Source organism: Ahaetulla prasina, chromosome 1 (genome assembly GCF_028640845.1).
Source record: "Ahaetulla prasina isolate Xishuangbanna chromosome 1, ASM2864084v1, whole genome shotgun sequence".
NCBI classification, from domain to species: Eukaryota; Metazoa; Chordata; class Lepidosauria; order Squamata; family Colubridae; genus Ahaetulla; species Ahaetulla prasina.
In genome coordinates, this window is record NC_080539.1 from 30903519 (window position 1) to 30926548 (window position 23030).

The 23030-nt window shown below is 44.4% G+C and overlaps 2 protein-coding genes across 2 annotated transcripts in view; one reads left to right on the plus strand and one right to left on the minus strand.

Moving 5' to 3' along the window:
- Positions 1 to 20917, minus strand: part of SCARA3 (scavenger receptor class A member 3) — a 51058-nt gene extending 30141 nt beyond the window's left edge. The window contains exons 1-3 of the mRNA XM_058164729.1: positions 20386 to 20917; positions 3077 to 3136; positions 2689 to 2808 (exon numbers count right to left, since the gene is read on the minus strand). Coding sequence (XP_058020712.1) covers positions 2689 to 2808; positions 3077 to 3136; positions 20386 to 20392 — 187 coding nt within the window. The 5' untranslated portion in view covers positions 20393 to 20917. The remainder of the gene's footprint in view (positions 1 to 2688; positions 2809 to 3076; positions 3137 to 20385) is intronic.
- LOC131188990 (small ribosomal subunit protein uS11) lies at positions 9758 to 10313 on the plus strand. The gene has a single exon (XM_058164730.1). The coding sequence runs from the start codon at positions 9803 to 9805 to the stop codon at positions 10256 to 10258; it is 456 nt and encodes a 151-aa protein (XP_058020713.1). The 5' UTR covers positions 9758 to 9802; the 3' UTR covers positions 10259 to 10313.
- Positions 20918 to 23030: the final 2113 nt, after the last annotated feature.

Sequence of the window (23030 nt, forward strand, 5' to 3'; positions counted from 1 at the left end):
CTTTTTACCCCCCAAAAGAGGGTGAAAATCTGGGTGCACCTTATAGTCCGAATGTAGCCCCACCCAACCCCTGAAATGAAGCCTCTGAAGAAGCCTCTGAAACAAAGCCTCTGAAAAAAAAGCAAGGCGCAGAGCTCACAACCAATAAATCTGTTGCTAAAGCTCACCTCTGGGAACAGCTGATTGGGGGCATTCCGGGAGGCTGATCCACCCCCAATCAGCTTTTTTCTTATTTTCCTCCCCAAAAACTAAGGTGTGTCTTATACTCCAGTGCGTCTTATAGTCCAAAAAATACGTTAAATATAGTAGTATTAAAAGGAGACTCTAAAAGCAGCCCTGAATATTACAACAGCCCTTGAGATATTTGTATACGAGTTATGAGGCCAGCCTAGTATTAAAAAGTTCTAATTGTGATAGGAATGTACTATCTATTGTTTGAATGAAGGACATTTTGAGAAAATGGTTGGGGTGCAGCACTAGAGGCACTTCTGGACTGCCTCTACACTATGCTGCATTGGTTCGCCTCCTTTCCCTTTGGGTGGTTCTAGTCAGCATAGGCAAGGGGAGAAAAGATCTAGCCTGAAGCCCCTGATATTCTGGGTAATGACTACATGAGGATGTTAGGAGACACCATCTGTTTGTTTAGGCCAGGTATTATCAGCATGCTGATGATGGTCACTGGTTTTGGATCCATCTATCCCTGGAGAATCCTCATGTTTGTCCTGGATGGGGTAGCAATTCCAATTTGGGATTAGTATGAAGGGGATGACAGAGAATGAGGTGGCTGGATGGAGTCACTGAAGCAGTAGGCATGAGTTTAAATGGACTCCAGAGGATGGTAGAGGACAGGAAGGCCTGGAGGAATGTTGTCCATGGGGTCGCGATGGGTCGGACACGACTTCGCAACTAACAACAACAAATGAAATCTGAAGCAGTTAGCAACTTCTGCCTTGAAATGGGTGATGGTGTGTCTTTTCCTTAAGAGGCAGTCCTTGGACCCAATGGTTTTTGACAACTGATCAGTTTCATACATTTCCTTTTTGGATGTTAAAATGGTCAGTCTGCAGTTGATGAGAACATTGCAGAAAATGGATCATCTGAACCCATCTCAGTTGCATTTCAAGATGAGAGTTAGTACTGAGACAACCTTAGTCTTTCTTGCTTGCCAATGATCTGTAGCAGAGCCGGGATGGCTGTGATACATCCGTCCATGTACTCCTTGATTTCTCAACAGCTTTTGATACCATCAAGCATAGCATCCGTTTGAGCCAGCTCCATGAATTGGGGATTGGGGGCACCATTTTAAAGTGGTTCTCTTCTTTTCTCCAGGATCCTGGAAAGGCTCCTTCTTTGTAGCAGCATCTATCCTCTGGAAAAAGATTCTCTCCAAGATCCAGTTGACCACCACTCTGCTGTTGTTTAGAAGGGCTGTGAAGACCTAATTCTTTACTTAGGCCTTTGGCAAGGGAGAATGAGGCTTCTCACTTCATCATGCTTGTCATCTTTTATCTTTTTGTGTTTTGTGGATTTGATTGTAATTTATTTGATTGTTGTGAGCTGCTCAATATCATTAAGAGTCAGAGGATATGCAAGTTTAATAAAGTATTATGTACATAACAATGGGAAATCACAGGTGCCTGTTCTTTAGCTGGTGTTGGCTTTCATATGAGTTCTTCCTAAGGACCTAGAACAGGGGTCGGCAACCTTAAACACTCAGAGCCATTTGGACCTGTTTCCCACAGAAAAGAAAACACCGAGAGCCACAAAACTTTTCCCATGCCTGACTATTTCCTGAGAGGCCACAGAACTAGCATATGTAGTTGAATTAAATGTTCTGTTTTCTTCTGAAACTTTTCTTTTCTTAGATTTATCCATGGTTGGTCTACCGGGGGTCGAAAAACTCAATAAATCGCATGCCAGCGTGTATCACACATTGGCGGTTGTGACGTATATTTTGAGCGACAGGGAGCCGCAGCAGTGGGATGAAAGAGCCACATGCGGCTCCAGAGCTGCGGGTTACTGACCCCTGACCTAGAATATCATCATCATCATCATCTCCCTCTCCTCCTCCTCCGCAGATTCCTAGCTCCTGCTCGAAGAGGATAAGAAAGCCTCCCTACAAGTTCATCTTGTACATCACTTGTAATTGTCCTTGTATTAATAAGCTCTCCAGACAGTCATTCAAGCCCTGATCATGATTATTGCAAATGCCCTCTACATAAGGCTGCTCTTGAAGGCCACTCAGTTGTTTAAGTATCAGGTCAAAATGAAGTGGTATGGATAGTAATGGACATGCCTGTCAGCTTCCAGGTGCAATTCAAGGTGCCGATTATAATCTAATGGAAACCCAGAACTGGGCCTCCTCTGTCAGTGTACGTAGTCTCTGCAACAGGATTCCTCCAAATATTAGTATGAGAAATTGATTAGATTGCCTTCATTTAAAAAGTCATCAAGATATCCTTTCCCCCTAGGCCTTGAGTTAAGATGGGTAATAAGCCTCTCATTAGACTTTTATGTAATGAGTTGGATATCATCATGTCCATGTCTCTTCAGACAACTTTTGTCTTCTTTCTGCTTTGTTTATATTAGTTTGTATTGTTTTTACTACCGTAAGCTGCCCAGCATCATCATGGAGCTAATGATGGCCTAATAAACACATAAACAAATAATGACTAGTCCCTTACTCACCTAAAGCTGCCAGCACCACCACTGCCATTACCAGCAAGACAACAAAGACATACAACACTTTCACAGATGTCTGCAGCGTTAGGTTTTTCTCACACCGGCTGCAGTTGGTCCTCATCCGGCCTGCAAGGGAGAAAGTACACATGGAGAACCTGGTATATCTAGGGCTGAGTTCAGCTTCTGACTTTATTCATATTTGGGTTTTTGAAATATACCCCAAAGAGAAGGGATTGTGAGAGCACAGACTGTATGAAAGCAGAACATAGTCCTCAGGGGTTGGAAAGAAGGGTGTTTTTGGAGAACCCAGTAGAGTTTCCCAATATTTTCTAGCCCTGGAATGAAGTAGAAAAAGAAGGGCAATGAGGGAGGGGACAACTCAGCCAGGCTTAACTTGTTCTTGGTCTGTATCTGAAGGAAGGCATTTCGTCGTCTTCTCCAGGAAGGTCTTCTTCTGAAATTTAAATTTTTTGTAATAGTTTATTGTCATTGTACATATATACACAGTATACCCATACTATGAAATTCACATAACACCCAGAGACCAAGCCCAGCACACATGACAATCCCCAGACACCCCCACACTCACCAAAAATTCCCCATGCCTTTTAAGTAAAAAAATTTAAATAAAAATTTTAAAAATATGTTTTAAGTATCAACAATTGGCAAAAAAGCATTGCTGCTTTTTGTCTGGACCTGTTAGACTTGGCTTTTATCAAATGTCCTTTTGAGTTTTTTGGGTAAAGAGGCTTTATTAAATAATGCTGATGCCTCCCACAGACTTATAGCACTATTAGAAACAGATAGCATAAGTATGTCTTGGGACACAATGAGAGGGTTATGCGTGATCAAAATAGGCAGAATTCAAACAACCACAAAAACAGAAGTTGCTCTAGCTATGGCTTGAAAATAACAATTAAGGTCCATGTCTGCACGGTTGTTCCTTTCCAAAGAGATGTAAATGTTGCCATCCTTCTCTGATCAGGTGATCTCCAGATTACAGCTGCCCATAATTTTCTGGCAAGCAATTGGCCATTCTCTCCAAAGTTGATAATTTGACATATCTGAAGAAACCAAGCTGGCTTCAATGCTTCTTATTTTAACTTAGTTTGACATCTTGTAATCTTTAAGGGCAATTTTGTCCTCCGAGCACCATAACAGAAGGTATTGCCATCTTAGGGGTATGCTGTGCCATGCAGAAAATACAATATATTTTGCTGTGGCAGGGGAACAACAAGGGGGAAATATCTCTCATAGAACCTCTCTATGGTATCAGAACTTCTGCCTAGATTAGGTTAAAAGGGGGCTGTGTTGTAGCACATTATGGTAAAATCTTGTCTTAACATACTGAGTCAATTAGTAACATGCTTGTTTGAGCATACCATGTTATATGAACACAACTAACTGGCTTTGTTAACCTGATATGGGATTAAGCATGTCATATGAACTCTGCCTTGAATTCATTGTAGGCAGGAACAGAAAACTGGGAGGTCAAGTTGAGTGGAAGGGAACAGATGGCTGGCCGGCTAATCCCCTATGTAGAAGTATCTTATGATGCAATGTTCTATTGCAGGGCTCATTTATCAGAATCTTAAAAGCACTGAAAAAAGAATACAAGGCTAAGACTATTAACAACTAGCTCATCATAGCTATTAAATTGGCCTCCATGACATGCAATACCGAATCATAGGGACAGATATGCCAAATAAATGAACAGCATTACTTTCTCCATGCTCCTATTGCACAATCATTGGCTTCTGCTGTAGAGCCAGTTCAATTTGACCCAGGGTTATCAAAATGCAACTATGTCTTAATATATCTATGCAACCTACCGATTTCCATTAGGGTTATTTAGTGCATTGTTGCACCAATACATGCATAGACATTTATTCATACATACATATTGTATACTTACCTGCAGTCCTCTTTCCCAGTGACTTTGTTTGATGGTGGGTGGGGAGAGGTGCAGCCTTTCTCCCTGCCTAAAGTCATTTCACACAATAACTATTTCCTGATGCTGTTTACAGGGTGGACATGCCAACATGCCTGTCATACGCATGTGTAATTACACACTTGTAAGATGTTCGTCTGAAACCCTCTTCAGCACAGTGTATTAATTACTGCTTGGCATTACAAATAGATTAAAGATGGAGATTTTGGATCAAAAATTGAGACTTGAACATTGTTTTAGATTTTGGTACATCATAAAAATAGATAGGCCATTGTAATATAATTTGTTTACTGAGCAAGAAGGTCTTGAGAGACATGGTGAATCGGGCAGGAAAAATGATGTAAGCTGCTTACTGGAACGCCCAGCAGAGGCACCAAGGTGATGGATGAATGGATAGAGACAGGGTGGGACCCTAGATCCACATAACAGCAAGGATCAGGCTCGAGACAAGGATATAAGGACAGTATCAGAATGAGCCAGATCTAGGTCCCAGACAGCCAAAGTGAGACATTAGTGTAACACTCATATAGTATGAGGATCCTGAGCTGTCAGAAATGCCAGTTTATCTTGAGCTCCTCACCAGTTAGCATTGGGAAGGCAGGATCATCAGAGCCTAGAAAAAAGCATAAAAGCAACAACCCAAGAATCTTTAGAGGAATTAACTTGCTGAATCTGCATTGTATCCCTCTCACTGTATTTATCTGGCTCTGCAATCTTCTGTTCCCTACTTGGGGTCACCATCTAATTGGATGAAGCAACATTAGTTGGGAAAACATCCTGTGTATGCTTTTGGATTGTTAACATCTATTGTATCATGAGCCTTGCCTGAATAACTTTGTAGTATTTTGCTTGGTTGCCTATTTAATGTATTGTATAAATAGCATGGACATCTACAGTATTTCAGATTGTTGTGCTTTATTCTCTCCTGAGGATCATCAGAGAAAGACTTATGGACCGAAATGGAGAATGTCTTTGAGAATTCAAAGCAGCTGCTAAAAAGTTGTTTAGTTGTTACTAGAGTATATTTCTGTGAATCTCTCAAAAAAGAGTCAAACCTCCCCCCCTGCTATATCTACCCCGTTTTGCTGATAGTTTGAATTCATTGGCTTACATTTCTCCTTCCAAGGAAGACTTTCTCACTTCCTTCAATATAATTTCTTTCTGTGCATAAGAAATCATGTGTTGGCACTGTTCATCCTAGACATATGGAATGAATGCATGGTTGGGAACTGTTCCTAGAAGCTGACTAAGCAATACACAAGAGCAGACCATGTCCGGTCTGGTAGGTTCCCAGAACCAAGTTAAACATTTCTCTTAAGTACATAACACTTCCTGTGGATCACTGAGACGCAAAGTTAAATCTCTGCACCCTTGAGGTATCTGATCAGAATGGCTATTTCTTTATTGTTGACGGTATACTGTTGTTAGGAAACAATCTCCTGCCATCTAGTTGGTTGCTGATTAATTGGACAACAAGGGACAACCAGTGGTTTTCCCAGCTTGGTATGACTGAACATAAGTGTGGGCTATTCATTTTCTTTGACAATTTTTGATAGTGCACCCCTGTGATACTTGAGTGCAGGGGTTCCCAAACTTGGCAGCTTTAAGACTTGTGGACTTCAACTCCCAGAATTCTCCAGCCAGCATAGCTGCCAAGTTTGAAGACCTCTGCTTCAATGTATCTCACCACTCTTAGATCGCATGCAGATGCTTTTCAAGCCATAATTAGATTTGCTTTGCCCCAATTTCAAAAATTTTCTCCAGCCTATATTTAAATCTACAATTTTATTGGTTCTCTTTTCCTTTTTATTACTATGATTTCATTTGTTTTTCCATGGTTAACAGTTATTTTGTTTATAACCGTATATAATTCTCCTTGAGAGTTTGTGTGGCTAAATATTATCAGATGTATTTGAGTACACATGGATTACATTGCTCTGAAAAACTTTTATGGGGTCTGCCCAAGCCCATAGCTGGGGTGCACCACAAAGATTTCCTGTACCCCCTTAAATTTTTCTAGTTATTTGATATAGTTCAAGATGGTTCAAGCCCCCCCCCCTTTTTTTGGGCAATTCTGCAAGGCTTTTGGGCAACAAATAAGCCTGATCTATCATTTATAAATAGTTCTATCAAGTCACCAAGAAGTTTCTGGGCTTTTATATCTGTCCAAATTTTTAAATCTGTGCTTTTAGTATCTTGCCAAGACCCAATATCCTTGAGGTTTCTTGCCAAATGTTTTGGAAAAGACTTAATGAACAAGACACTTGGGGGAATGAGCCCTCCTTTAGTTTTCCTGTTTTTTGTTTTCTTTTTCTGGATGAGGAATCAATGTTATTTGGATACTGTGGTTAACCAAAGAGACTAGGATGCCCCAGGGATTTCCTTGCCAGCCACAGGCTAGGCAAGTTGACAGAAAAATCACAGATTTGGCAGTGACTTTGGTCATCAAAGTTAAAGACAAATGACAAAATGTAAGACTTGATGGAGCTGGCACTCTGCCGGTGGTGGGAATCCCCTGGGCCACTTACGGTATCTTACATACATAGCAGGATATCCAAATGCTGGACTGACCTCAAATCATTCTTTTTACTATGTTTAATGGGATACTTTCTGTTAAGTTCGGGTATTGACGAGGCAGGAGACCAGGTTAGTGACAACAGCTCTTTAATATAGTGTGACCCAGCGAAACTCTGGAGAAAAACCTCTCCTTATATACACTTCAGCCTGAGGCTGCAACCAATCAGGAACGAGATATTTCCCGCCTAAAACTCCCGCCAAAACTTACAGTAATACATTACACTCCTTCCCTCCCAGAAGGCACTTTGCCAATATTTGCATATTACTTCTCTACGTAGTCCTGCAGGTACGTGGGGCGTCTCCTGACTCTCCCGGACCTGCGCAGTTCACTTTCTGGAGTTGAGTCGAGCTTGCCGGAGGGGCTTTTCATTCCTCTGAGCTCCTCCTCCCGCCATCCGCCCTGGATTATTCGCCGGCTCGGACCTGCTGTCCTCTAGAGGGACCTGAGGGTGTCGCTGGACCTCGCCTGACTCAGATAAGTCTCTGTTTGGTTCTACGCTTTCTGTTTGTTCTCGGCTCCAGTCAGCTGTGGGGTTAATTAAATCATAGTCAGGGCTGGTCTCGCCTAATTCTGCCTTATCGCTCAATCTGTTTCTTAATTGATCTATGTGGCGCCTCCAAACTCTGCCATCGTCTATTTCCACTAGGTAAGATTGGGGCCCGTTTTGTCTATGACTATCCCCCTCTTCCAGCTTGGGCCGTCGCTGTAATTATGTGCCCACACTGAGTCTCCTATGTTTAATTCCGGAGTCTATCTGGTTTTGTTTTGAACCCGTCCTGCACGTAGTTCGGTGTAGCCGGTCTAGCGGGCACCGTAGCTTCCGCCCATTAATAGCTCGGCTGGGCTGCGGCGGTGGCCACACAGGGGTCCTGTGTTGGACGGTTAGGAATGCGTCGATTTGTGCCTGCCAGACTCCCGCGCTGCATCGTGATAGGGCTCCTTTCGCACACCGAGCAAAGCGATCGAAAAGGAAGTTCGAAGAGGAATGGAACGGCGCTGAGAGGGGATGGCGGATGCCCTCTTCAGCCAGGTACCCTTCAAATAATGCTGCGGTGAACTGTGGGCGTTATCGGACACGAGGGTGTCCGGTAGCCCGTGCGTGGCGAATAGGTGTTTTAGTGCTGAAATGACGGCTCCCGCGGTTGTGGATTTCATTAGGATGATCTCCAGCCATTTGGAGAATGCATCCACCACAATTAGAAATGTTTGGCCGTGGAAAGGGCCGGCAAAATCAATGTGTATGCGGGACCAAGGGCCTTGGGGTTTCTCCCACTCCAACACTGGGGCCGTAGGTGGTAGTGGTCTGGATTCCTGACATACCTGGCATCGGCCAACCCTGTCACCGATTTCCCTGTCCATTAGGGGCCACCAGACATAGCTCCTGGCTAGCCCCTTCATCCTTACGATTCCTGGGTGACCCTCATGCAGTAGTTCCAGGACTTTTGTCCTCAGCTTCTCTGGAACTACCACCCTATCCCCCCAGAGCAGGCACCCCCCTTGCACAGACAATTCCCCTCTTTTCTTTACAAATTCTCTAAAACGGTCGCCCGGCGCAGCGGGCCATCCCCTTTGAACCCAACCGATTACAGTTCTTAAGACAACGTCCCGGTAGGAGGCCCGAGCCACTTCCTGCGATGTGACTGGTCCAGAGTCCCAAGAGTCAATTAGTAGAACGGGGGTGCCCGGAGTAGGGTCCTCGATTTCCCCGGGCAATGGGCATCTGCTCAGTGCGTCCGCATGCCCCAGCTCTTTTCCCGGTCGATGCTGCAGTTTGTAAGAGTAGGCGGCCAAAAAGATAGTCCATCTGGTCAGCCGGGGTGATAGTGCCACTGGCGTTGGGCGGTCGCCAGCCAGTAATCCCAATAGTGGTCTGTGGTCAGTGATAATGTCAAAGTCTCTCCCGAAAACGTATTCGTGGAATTTTTTCACCCCTGACACTATTGCGAGAGCCTCCCTATCTAGCTGGCTGTAATTTCTCTCAGCCGGGGACATCGTTCGTGAATAGAACGCTATAGGGACTTCTGTGCCGTTTGGGAGTCTGTGGCTAAGTACAGCTCCTACTCCATAGGGGGACGCATCACAAACCAATACTAACGGCAGCCTGTTATTGTATTGTATTAACAGGCTATCGCTTGATAGCAAACTTTTTACTGCCTCAAATGCCCTATTCTCTGACTTCCCCCACGACCAAACAGTGTTTTTTCCAAGCAATTTATGCAACGGTTCAGCAACGGTTGCCTTGTCTTTTAAAAACACGGCGTAAAAGTTTACCAGACCCAGGAAAGCCTGGAGTTCTGTCTTGTTTTTGGGTGCTGGGGCTCTCTTTATCGCCTTGACTTTGCTCTCAGTGGGGTGAATCCCTTTTTTGTCTATTCTATAACCCAAAAATTCAACAGATTCGACCCCTATCTGACACTTGCTTGCTTTGACTTTTAATCCTGCCGTCCTAAAAATGGCCAAAACTTTCCTTAATCGCTTCCCCAGTTCTCTTAAATCTTCCCCTGATACCAACACATCATCGAAATAGGGCACGACTCCGACGTTGCTCTCTCCTTTCCGGTGCTGGCTGCCGCCTGCAGAGACGCTCGAAAATGGCTCCCCGTAAGGGTAAGGAAAAGAAGGAAGAGCAGGTTATAAGTTTGGGACCACAGGTTGCTGAAGGAGAAAATGTGTTTGGAGTTTGCCACATCTTTGCTTCCTTCAACGATACATTTGTCCATGTTACTGACCTGTCTGGCAAGGAAACTATCTGCCGAGTAACTGGTGGCATGAAAGTGAAGGCCGACAGGGATGAGTCTTCTCCTTATGCTGCTATGCTGGCTGCTCAAGACGTAGCACAAAGATGCAAGGAACTGGGAATCACTGCCCTTCATATCAAACTGCGGGCTACAGGTGGAAATAGAACAAAAACTCCTGGACCCGGAGCTCAGTCAGCTCTCCGGGCTCTGGCTCGGTCTGGCATGAAGATTGGGCGCATTGAGGATGTTACCCCCATTCCTTCAGACAGCACTCGCAGAAAGGGCGGTCGCCGTGGTCGTCGTCTGTAAAATAGGGGCTGTTGTATTTCATCATTAAAGCTTTCAAAAAAAAAAAAAAAAAAAAAAAAAAAAGAAATAGGGCACGACTCCCGGTAACCCTTGTAGGAGTCGCTCCATCAAATTTTGGAATAGCCCCGGGGCCACACTCACCCCAAACTGTAACCGGGTGCACTTAAAGGCACCCCGGTGCGTTACAATGGTCTGGGCTTCCGCTGTGCTAGCATCTACGGGTAGCTGTTGGTACGCTTGTGCCAAGTCTAATTTGGCGAAAACTTGTCCGTGCCCTAGTGAGTGCAATAAGTGTTGCACTACTGGAACTGGGTAGGCGCTCTTTTGCAATGCTTTGTTCAAGGTAGCCTTGTAATCCGCACAAATTCTTATGGACCCGCCTGGTTTCATAGGGTGACGATTGGCGTCTCCCATTTGGCGTGGTCAACTGGCACTAGTATCCCCTGGCTGACTAATTTTTCTAACTCTTTGTCGATTTTAGGTTTGAGTGCAAAAGGAACCCTCCTTGCCATTAACCTAATGGGAGCTATTTGGGGGTCTAAATTGAAGGAGATGGGGGTCCCTTGTACTTGCCTAAACGGTCCTCGAATACGCCTGCGAATTCCTCCATTAGGGCGTTTTGCAGGTTGCATCCGCTCCGTGGACGCCAGTCACCCCATTCCCAACGCCTGAACCAGTCTAGCCCCAGCAAGCTTGGCAAGGTTCCTCGACTAACGTGATGGGCAGGGTCTTTTCGTATGTCCGTGCCCTGACCTCGACGGTCGTTGTCCTCGAACAGGGATGCGGTTGCCCTGGTAATCCTGCACCCGGAGCCGTTGTTTCTGTAGCTTGCGCTTTGCGATGTGCGGCAAGGCTTTCACAAAAGTGTCCCAGGACATGATTGTGATAGCTGATCCTGTGTCTACTTCCAGTCGGCACGGTACGCCTTCAATTGTCGGGTTTGTGAAGATCTTTTCTTCGATGCGGGTAGCTGCGTGGTCTATGGTAACAGTCATTCGGTTTGACTTCGCTCTTTCTTTCCTGGCCAATCGCGGTCGCCTTGCCGATCTCGCGCCTGATTGGCTGGTTTGAAATTTCGCGGAATGTGGGGTTTGCATCTCTGACTCAGAGCCGCTCTGATTGGCCGATTTGAATTTTCGGCGGAAGGTTGGGGTGCTCGGCAGACTTGAGCCAGGTGCCCTTCCTTTCACACCGCCGCAAATGGCGCCCTGAACTTACATCTTTGGCGCTGATGTCGCCCCGCAGCTTCCGCATTCCTCCGGTCTTCCTTGTCGATTTTCCGTGTAGTGGACTTCTTCCTCCTCTTCGCTGGTTGACTCACGATAGGTTTCTTCGTGGTGGACTGTGCTCGGCTTTGCGCCCGCCATCGGCGTGAGTCGCTTTTGTAAGGTGTCTGCTGCATGGTTGGCCATCTCAGGGGCTCTGGCTTCGGCCAGAGCGTTTGCCAATGTCAGGTTGCTCTGGGCTAGCAACCGCCTCCTCAAACGGATGTCTCTGACCCCCCGTATAAGTTGTTCCAGCAGCTCTTCGTCGAGATCGCGGTACTCGCAATGCTTGGAGGCTTGTCTCAGGGCTGCCATGTAGTCGCTGATAGACTCGCCTTCTTGTTGCCTGCGCCCCCAAACTCGCATCCGAACGATTTGGACGGGCCGGTGCGAGTGATTCTTCAGGAGGGTCTGAAGGGTCTGCCACGATACGGAGTGTAGCGGTGTTGGCTCCGCCAGGGCTTCTGCGACGGCGATGACTGCGGACCCACAGTGGCTTATGAAGTAAGCCCGTTTGCGGTTGTCGGAGACTCCCTGTAGCTCGTTTGCCTCCAGGAAACTTTCGAAACGGGTCATATATATCCCCCATGTTTCCTGGGCAGGGTCAAACGGAGTGGGTGGCGTGTAGCCGGTCATCGCTGCATTCGCTATCACCTTGCTGGGTTTGATTCTCGTAGTGAGTTCAGCTCTGTTCTGGTGCTCTGCCTCAAGATCCCACCTTCGTCGCCAATGTTAAGTTCGGGTATTGACGAGGCAGGAGACCAGGTTAGTGACAACAGCTCTTTAATATAGTGTGACCCAGCGAAACTCTGGAGAAAAACCTCTCCTTATATACACTTCAGCCTGAGGCTGCAACCAATCAGGAACGAGATATTTCCCGCCTAAAACTCCCGCCAAAACTTACAGTAATACATTACACTTTCTACTTTCTAAAATGTATTAAGCTGGAAAAAAATGTAACAGTCATTTTACCAAAATTAAAGTTTTTTTTATAATGTCAGTGTTTTTTTAATTATTTCAAAATCACTGGGTATATGCATTGCTGACCTTATAATAGTGGTCAACAAATGCTTTCCACAACTGGCTTTTCCTTCTTGAAATGAATGATTTTGTAAATGTGGATGCATATTCAACTCTCAAGAGCTCAACCCAGAAGAAAAAGAAATGCATTTTTAGAATTGCTGCATTGGTATGAATTTGGGGAAAGCTTGACTAAAGAGTGCAAAGTCAAACCCAAACTTGGGCAATTTGGAAAACATAATGCCCACAGATGTATTTAATAACCATGGAAAGTTTAATTATGATAGTACATCAAACTGAGTTTTACATGGGGCATAGGGGGAGTGGGGAGGGCCAGCAGGAGAGGTGAGTTTCAGCAGGTTCTGATCAGTTCTGGAGAACCGGTAGCGGAAATTCTGAGTAGTTTGGAGAACTGGTAAATACCACCTCTGACTGGCCCCACCCCCATCTATTCTCTGCCTCCCGAGTCCCAGCTGATTGGGAGGAAATGGGGATTTTGCAGTATTCTTCCCCTCGAGTGGGGTAGGAATAGAGATTTTGCAGTATCCTTCTCCTGGAGTGGGGTGGGAATGGAGATTTTGCAGTATCCTTCCTCTGCCACTCCAAGCCACTCCCACCAAGTCACGCCATGCCCACCAAGCCACACCAAGAGATCCAGTAGTAAAACATTTTGAAACCCATCGCTGGCCAGCAGGGAGTGACTTGCCCAACATACACCAACCAATTCATCCTGAAAGCAAAATTTATGCTGAATTGAAGGCAATATTCAGATCAGACATGGCCCTTTGTTTCTTGGTTTCTTAGCCATAGTATTACATCACAACTTGTTTGAAGAAGATAATAATGGAGGGAATCTCAAAAATGAATTTAAATTTCTGATCTTTGTTGATTTATCATACAGTCTTCATTTCACCCTGCTACTCCAAAAAATCTTCAGGGTGGCTGAGATATTGCTGGGTAGGGAGCATTGTGTCTTGAAGTGACCTTATTTTGAAGATCAGATCTTTGGCTTACACTGGCTCCACAATCAGACAACTTGAGAAAAGGAGTGGAAGGATACCGTCAAGTGGACTCGGCCTTCCTATATTTATTTAATTTTCTCATGCATGCAAGCAGTTCTCTGTTTTGAGAATCACTCCCTTATGTCAACAGAAAATTGTCACTGGGCAGCATGCCAACTTTGGGAATTGCATAAAAATAAGTCTGGTGCTGAAAGGTTTATTTATGATTGCATTTGTGTATGTTTTTAAAAGGAAAATGTACTATTGGACCATGTTCCATGTTAATGGAGGAACACACACAATAACAAAATAGTCTAAATCCTGGTAAAAGCCTATGACTGCAGTCCAAAACTTTTAAAAATATGATGCTGAATAGATTCCTGATAGAGCGTTACATGGACATTTCTAAGAGTAGGCAATGGATGTAATTCATGGGATACGCTGTTATGTAGATCCGATTGAACTGAGTGGGGATCAGGTAGGACTTTTTTTGCAATTATTCTCTATAGTGGAAGAGTTTGTCAGCTATAAACAATCATTATAAATTTAATCATTTATTTTAGAGAATTCAACTCTTCTAGTCTTTTGCTGAAATGGAATGCTAGAATTTAGAGCAGACTTCTTCATTTTGATATCCCAGCCCAGGTCTCTTGGACCAGAATGCCAACAATCCCCAGCTAAGTTGGGAAATTTAGGAGCCAGGTTGAGAAAAGTTAGAGTAGCAACTTCAAGGAACTTCAAAGAAGGAGCTAACTTAGCATCTCAGCAAGTATCAAATTGACCCCTTCTTGCATCCTGGGAAATTCTGCTTGCTAGCAGGATTTCTGTGATTACTTGAGCCCTGGTTTTTTTTTAATGAAAATAAAAGTTTGTGCTACCCATTCATCAATTCTGAAGGCTAAACTAGCAATCATCTCATTTCTAAAGAAGAAGCCAACTCCTTTTTTTTTGCCACTTCAAAAACATCTGCTCACCTTAAACAGAGTGGTTTCTTGCAATATTATTATCTTGCAATATTATTATCACCCAGAAAGATGGATCGTGCATCATGGGGATGAAAGGAGAGTGGGGATAAATGCAGTGTCTACTCTGCAATGTTTTGCAAATTGCACAACCCAAGCAAAAGTGCTATTCATTGCACTCCAGGAGCCATTTCATGCTTTCTCCCAGGCTTCAAAAGCTGCCATTATCACTTAGGCTCAGATGCCAGGCAGAGATATCCTCATCTTGATGTTTCCTTAATGAAGATTCAGTACGGTAAAGTTAAGTCCAAATACTTTGCTTCTTCACATAGCCACACTGCAAAGCCTGTTGCAGTAGAGCCAAGGAACAGGATTATTATGCCTAATCTCAAACAGAATGGCCCAGGGGCTGAATATTTCCCTGCTGCACATGCATACATTCTCCAGCTTGGTGGGATTGAAAATTATGTTTGCATTACGGGGAGTATGGAAGGGGAAATAAGGCGCCAAGCCGATAAGCCTCAAATGGGTCCAAGCCTCATCCATTTTTAAAGTTTGTCGCTTGGTATGCTGTACAAATCCCTGGTCTGATGAAAGCTGTGTGTTCCTGAGATAAATTGTTGAAGGACTAGGGAGACCCAGATCAAAGTCACCCCTTGATCAAAGAACTCACAAGATGACTTAGGTCAGTTGCTCCCATTTAGCCCTACTGCTACATAGGCTTCCTAAATAAAATTAAGGAAGGTCCTCTTGTGGTTCTTAGAGGTGCTACATAAATACAATAAATGAACAAACAAATAAATAAATAACAGAACATTTGGATCACACCCAACTGCACTGTATTTGAAAGCTGTGCCATTGGCTGTTTCTGTAAGAGAGGAGAATCTAGGAAGCAACATCTGAATTGCCTTTGGTTATTCCCTTAAAAATGGCCACAAAATTGGTGTTGGAAAACCACCATCTGAGTAAGATTTTCAGCTTGGAGACATTACTCTTTCTTTGAGGCTCCGCTTTCTCCCTTGAAGTGCTGGGCTTGGCTCCTTGTTCTGCAGTCTGTTGGTGGAACACAGGGAGCGCTCCTGCTCGGTCTTATGGTAGCATGGCATTTGGCCTGCTTCCAGCTTTGGGATTCTTTGCTCTGGTTCAGCTGTAGAATTGGCATCAAAGGAGGTCCCCTCAATTCCTGACCAAAGAAGTTTCCCCATCATGCATTCTCTTTCCAATGATCTTCCTTTCTCTGTTCTCTTCGATGCTTTTACCATGCAATTTCTTGTCTTAGTCACAGAATTGTGCAAATACATACCGTGTTTCCTTGAAAATAAGACCCTGTCTTATATTTTTTTGAACCCTGAAATAAGTGCTTGGTCTTATTGCCATGTGCCCAAAAGCCTGATTGGGCTTATTATCAGGGGATGTCTTATTTTGGGGAAAACAGGGTACTATCTTTTACACCACCCAGAAAACTATCTTCTGTATTTTCTCATTGCTTCTTTCATTTTCTCCTCCCATTTGAAAAGAAAAACATGGCATAACTGATAACCAGTTTTTGGTTGCTAATGCTAAGAGCATCTGGTCTGGAGGGACAAAATATTCAGATTCATTATTTATTGCAAGAAGTCAGAACAGCATATATGAAAGATTCCTTTACATTTATTACCACAACCCCAGTAACATAAGTGGGGTTGAGGCAGGGAGAGTGACAGGCCCAAAATCACCCAGTAACTCCATGACTGAGGGGAGATGTGAACCTGCTTTTCTTAATTATTAGCATTAATTAAATTATGGCAAGAATTTTCAGAGCTGCAACAATCCAGATTACAAAGAAGAGGCCACTTTTTCCCTCAACAAAATGATTTTTAATAAATCAACCATTATTACATCTTGACCCACCAGGATGGGAAGGCAGGGTATATTTTGGATCCCATTGATTACAACTTTTTTTTTTATTTGCATTTATATCCCGCCCTTCTCTGAAGACTCAGGGCGGCTTACACTATGTTAAGCAATAGTCTTAACTGGTGGGACCATGAAAAAGAGCCTTCTTAGTGATGGTCCTTTTTTCTTGGATCATCATTCTCCCTAAGATACGAGTGGCCTCTATCTCGTTGGTTTTCCAAAAGATCGTAAAATGTAGTTTTGTCACTGGACCTGGGGACCACAAATGAAGATGGAGCCATCAAATGTTTGAATTAATTATGATTTTACTGCTAAGGGGTAGAGGGGTGGATTTTTTTATGTGGTAGATTTTTAAACGTTGTAAGTTGCATGGGATCAACTATGCATGAGTTGGACAGCCATATAAAATTAATAAATAAATAATAAACTCCCCATTCTTCTTAACCTAAATACTGATCACTATTGCCATCAGTTTAGGTCATTTAGCCAAATATCTAGAAGGCAAAACTGTTCTGGTAAGAAAGTCAAGTTCAGTCAATAATCTGTCAATCAGAGATGGAGCTGGGGAAGGCTTTCTCCAGTCAAAAGCTCTGTACATAAAACACAAACCAAGCCACCAAGGCCAATGCTGAGACTTATTAAAAGATGAGGTGAAAGGAACAAGGATGGAATTTTTATTTCCAGACGCCATGATAGGCAAATATTAATAAGGTGGGATCTCCAGCTAGAGTGGGGGGAAGTGTGAAGAAGGGGTGAGCTTAGAGTCCTTGCAGAGCAGGAACAAACATAGATCTTACACCACCACCACCCAAAAAACAAACAAACCTGAAACTCTTATCTGGCTGTTCCTAAGAGAATGCAGTTAGTTTGACAAAATTCTTGTAAATAGGCATGCAGCAATAAAGAAGTAACTTTGATCAGCTCACGGTGTCCTTCTGGTTTCTTTTGCTTGACAGACAAAGAGAAAAGAACAACTGCCTTCTGAAAGATCTAGCACTCAGAGACTGCAATTTGGTTTATATCTACCTTCCCTTAATGATAGTGATACCTTCCAAATGTGTGGATCATCATCTCTCGTAATTTCCAGATAGAAAGTCAGCTAGAATGACCAGGCTGGGAAAAATGTTCTTAGCTGGAGGAAAGCAAGATTTAGTACATGTTCTGAGTTCAACCAGTTCAAGAAAAGACTTGTGATACTTGTAACAGTCTAGGACTTTCAAAACAGGAGGAGTTGGAAACATCAGCTTTCTCATTTCAATCACATCATTATGAACACTAGTATTAAATGAATCATTTAGCCAACCGGAGGGGGAATGGAAACCTTTAATCAGTTTTTGTGGAAGTTTGAAATCTGAACTGTACTTTGATCTCTGAAGTTGGACCAGGAAAACGGGTGGAGGAGGGAACATCCTGAGGCCCTGAGGCAAAAAATTGCTATGGTTGTAACTGGCCTTTTCAAGAGGATGTGTTAGGATTTTTGGTAATCCCACACCGTTTCATGCCAGCCACTCATTTTTCCTCTCTTGGTTTCCCTTTTATTAAACATTTTTTCAGATTTCCTCTTCCTCATTCACCATATAGCAATTGTTCTTGGGCACCAGATTTTAAAAAGATTCAAAGAAAGTGGAAGAGGGATAGAAAACGGTAAGAAGAATGATCAGAAGAAAAGAAAATTGGGGGATTGATAGCCTTCAGTCTTCAGACAACGCTGGTTCCTTCAGCCAAGAAACTGAGATGAGCACCGTGTGATAGAGTCAGACACGACTGACAGGGAAATCTTTACCTTTAAATGACAAGAGAGTAGGGACCTGACAGCACTTTAAAGTATCTGAAAGGGTTGGGAGCATAAGCATCAGGGTGTCACACTGAAGAAGGTGTAGAGATTTTCATGTGGAGTGTAACTCTATACAAACCAAAAGGGAAGTGGTGAAATAATCCTATTGTGGTGGTAGCTATACAGATCTTCCACACAAAAAGTCTGTTTGGGAAGAGCAGAGACTGAGTATCGGCCACAAGGGAGGGCTGTTGCCTCTATGATATATGAAAACTGTTCTTTGTGGGATATATGAGTTGCCAATGTTGGGAAAAAAAATACTGGGTTACATGGATTGTGGTCAAATCTGGCAGGGTTATTACTACTTTATGTGATCGTACATATTTCCCACTCATTTCAGTTGAGGTTAAGGAGAACATTCAATTGCCATCCCTCAGCAGTCCTCCCCTACTCCATCATGCTTTTCAGATATTTGACAACTCGCATCACCAGGCAATACATCCACTGGTTTAATACAAATATTCTCTGTCCTATAGCAAAGGATGTGAAGATTGTAAATAAAGTTTTGAATCTCAAGGGCACCATGTATTACAAACGAACACAAGTTCTCCTAAGGTATCTACTGTTTTCAAGTGCTTCTGGGCGTTATAAGTAATTCCAACTGGTTTCAGTAGAGAAGGAAACATAGCGTCTTTGGGTACATCAGTGTAGGGCACCTCAGAGTTTGACCCTCTAACCCAGGAGTGTCCAACTTGCATCGTCACGTGATGTATCGTGACTTTCCCCTTTGCTAAACCGGGTGTGGGCGTGGCCAGTGTGCCGTGAGTTTGACAGCCCTGCTCTAGCCCATATTAACACCTCCATGAAGCTTTTGGCAGAGGTCATCCACTATTCTGGAGTTTGGTGAGCATCAATATATGACCCCTCTACTGCTTTGGATGAGGTCACACTTCCCTAAAAGGTCAGGTGTTTCTGCTAAAGAAGCTGGTGAGGGTATGGCCAGAAGAGCCTTTTATGAGCTTCAGCTGGTTTGATCATCGTGTCCTCTCCTGGACCAGGAGATGAAAACAAAGACACGTGCCCTTATCAGATTATCATAATTTTCTGATACCATTGAAGATAAATTGGAATCTACAGGTGAAACAGAATTGCAGATCAGTCCTAGCCCAATTTGTGGCTGCTGTACTAATTGCCAGTAGGCATCTGGGCTCAATTCAAGATGCTGGGTGCTATTGTTATACATCAGGTAGAATTTGCACATCCTATACTGTCTAGCTGGGAAAGGCTGTTGCAGATACTCAATCCCTCAAAAGCTCAGGTAGGTTGGGACCTGGGGGAGTGACTTTTTCAGTGACAGTCCCCACACTGTGGAAGAGCTGGCCACATGGAGGGCAGATTAATACCAATCCTTTTAGCCTTCAAGAACTTGACCGAGACACTTCTCTTCCATAAAGCATTCAAGATGAAGACTTTACTTGGAGGACAACTATTGTACTTTTAATTGCATCTTTTATAATAGGAGGTTCTGATGTTTTAACATAACCAATCTTGAATCTGACGAGTAGGTGGCCTTGTGCGGTAAGAAATATCCCTGATTGTCTCCAATTGTCTACAGGCCGCAGTCTGGGATAATTGTGGTCCTAGCTTGCTTCCTTAAGTCTTCAGCTATTAACACAATCGTTTAACCCGATCATAGAATAAACTCATTTTCTGAATTTACAGTCTATGAAAGCAGTGACTAACCAAACGAAACTGAATGCATAGCAAGCACAGAAGTCTAATCAAGGTTATTCTTCAACATGCTCAATATGTTGTGTCAAAGCATCTGTAAAGTTTCTAACCCGACTTAAAATGGGGTCAAGTTAAAATTCAGATGGGAAGGTAACCCCAGCATTTCCCAAGACAGCAGCCCCCTTTTCCCTCCCCTGCCTGACCTACAGCAGCCCAAGGGAGCGACTGGGGGGGTGTTTATTCTAGGGCAGGGGTCTCCAACCTTGGCAACTTGAAACCTGGCGGACTTCAACTCCCAGAATTCCCCAGCCAGCAGAGCAGAGCAGAGCAGAGCAGAGCTGGCTGGGGAATTCTGGGAGTTGAAGTCCGCCAGGTTTCAAGTTGCCAAAGTTGGAGACCCCTGTTTTAGAGGAAGGGATGAGCCCTTTGATGGGACAGCTGCCTTGCCCTTCCCGCCCCGGCTAAGCCAGGAACTCACCTTTCATTCTCCTCCCGTCGGGAGTCTCGCTCAGCCTAGTCCCAGCTGAGCCTGGGAAAACGAACAGCGAGAGGCTGACGCTTCGCCCTCATGGGACTAGGCCCTAGAGCCCGAAAAGAGGCAGCCGGGGTAGGGGGATTCTCATCCGAAGCAAGGGCGGCGATCCTTCGATGGCTGGGGACGCTACGCCGCCCTCGAAATCCAAGGAGCTCGCCGCTAAAACTTGCTGCTTTTCGGAGGAGGAGGAGGAGAAGGAGGGGTGGGGGAAACGACAAGGCGGGGCGAGGTGCCCACCCTTCAAGGGCCCGCGGCGGCGAGCATCCCTGGCGCGCCGTCTTTGCTTTCCCGAGCGCCGTTTAACACACAGGAAGCATGTTGTCCGCCACGCTCCGTCCTTCTCTCGCTCTGCTCCTTGGGCCGGAGCCCAGACAAACTTCCTTCCAATGACCCAACAGGACGAGCGGCTTCTCTGCGGGCCAGCTGCCTCCTCCTCAAGCTCTCTTACTCTCTGTGTCTTCCCCCCACCTCACCCCCAAAGACGCTGCCCCCAAATCTAGGGTGGGCGGGCCAGGGAAGGAGTGCGAGGCGAGGAAGCTTTGGAGCCCTGCCGAAATATGCGCTGTCCCTCCCACCCACCTCTAATTGCTAACAAATGTTCTCTTGCTGACACGGGGGAGCAAGGAAGGCCAAGAACGGCCCGGGTGCAGGGTGTGTGTGTGTCTGTTGGGGAGAGGGGTAGAGAAAAAGGCTGAGCAGGTTATCGATTCACACGTCGTGTTTAATCTGCTTGCTGAATTAACCGCCGTTTTTTGGTCCCAGAGGTGGGTTTTTTTCCCAAAAGGCAACTGGACTTACTTTGTTTTTTCCTTGTTGAAGAGGTTTCGCTTCTCAGCCAAGAAGCTTCTTCTGTTCATCTGCAGGAGTTTCTTGGATGGGAAGCCAAAGGTCTTCAAGGAAAAACAAAGAAAGCCCAGTTGCCATTTGAAAAAGCATCTTTGGGAAAACCATGGCCTGGATGACTGACAATCTCCATAGACCCACTGTTTTCTGGGTTGCACAATAGGCTGAACCAGAAAGCCAGCATTTCTCAACCTCGGCAACTTTTAAGATGTGTGGACTTCAATTCCCACAATGGCTGGGGAATTCTGGGAGTTGAAGTCCACACGTCTTCGTTGCGGTTGAAAAACACTGCATAAAGTAATCAAAGGTGCTGGGATCCCTTTAGCTGCCAACAATACATCTCACCAATCAAACTCAGCATATTGTCCCCATGCACATTACATCTTTATTTGTTTCCTTAAGTGTCTTATTTATTTATTTATTTATTTATTTTAGCCAATCTGCTTGTGGGATGTGGGGCAGGGGTGCTATTTAGCAGGTTCTGACAGGTTCTGGAGAACTGGTAGTGGAAATTTTGAGTAGTTTGGAGAACCGGAAAATACCATCTCTGGCTGGCCTCAGAGTGAGGTGGAATGGAGATTTTGCAATATCCTTCCCCCAGGAGTGGGGAGGGAATGGGGATTTTGCAGTATCCTTACGCTGGAATGGGGTGGGAATGGAGACTTTGCAGTATCCATCCCCTGCCACACCCACTAAGCCACACCCACTAAGCCACACCACGCCCACCAAGCCACACCCACAAAACTGGTAGTAAAAATTTTTGAATTCCACCACTGGTGTGAGGGAGAGGAAGAACATTCAAAAGGATGTCATAGTTCACTGGCACATTACGGATCCCTTTGTGGCTGTAATGCTGTGTGCCATGAGGTCATATATCTCCTCATTACAATGGAATGGCATTTGAAAAAAAGGGAAATTTGAGTGCCCAGTAGGTGTACTTGGAGCAAAGGACTAACAGTTCTCACATTGCCTTATGCCACTGTTTCTCAACCATAGCAACTTTTAAGATGGGTGGATTTCAACTCCCAACATGCTGCCTGGGGAATTCTAGGAGTCGAAATCCACCCATTTTAAGGCTGCCAAGATTGAGAAACATTGATCTGGATGATTGACGTTTCTCTGGCCCAATGCTCACAAGATGTGTTCAACTTCAGCCAAAGGCCATGCTGACTCGGAACTATAGGATATAAAGTCCAAAACTTTTGAAGCATGTCAGATTAGGGAAAACTGGCTTCAAATGTGAAAGCATTCTGAGATTTTTTTTTACTTCTGTGTATTTGAAATGCTGAGAAAAAGGAGTAAAAAATCCTGTTCTGTTCAAAGTTGGTGCAGGTTCTGCAGCAGTAACACCCCCTTATCTTCAGTCTATACAGAATAATAGGAAAGATAAATAAAAGCCCAATAGCCTGTCGCTTTGCATGCAGCTTCTTTGCACTGAAGATAACGTTTCAGTCAATTAAGGAAAGGTAGTCTCCTCCTAATAATCTCCTCTTGTGAATTTTATTCTTGCCCATTATTGTTGTGACATTTTTCTTGCATGACCTGAAACCAGGGGTGAAATGCTCCTGGTTCAAACCAGATCGCCCAATCCGGTAGCGATGGCGGCAGGTGGTTCAGAGAACCCGTAGCAAAAATCCCTGCCCACCCCTATGCCCAGCTGAGCCGCGCTATCATTGTTTTTTTTTTTTACTTTTAAAAGCATTTTTTCTTCAGCTGAAAAAATGCTTTTAAAAGTAAAAAAAAGC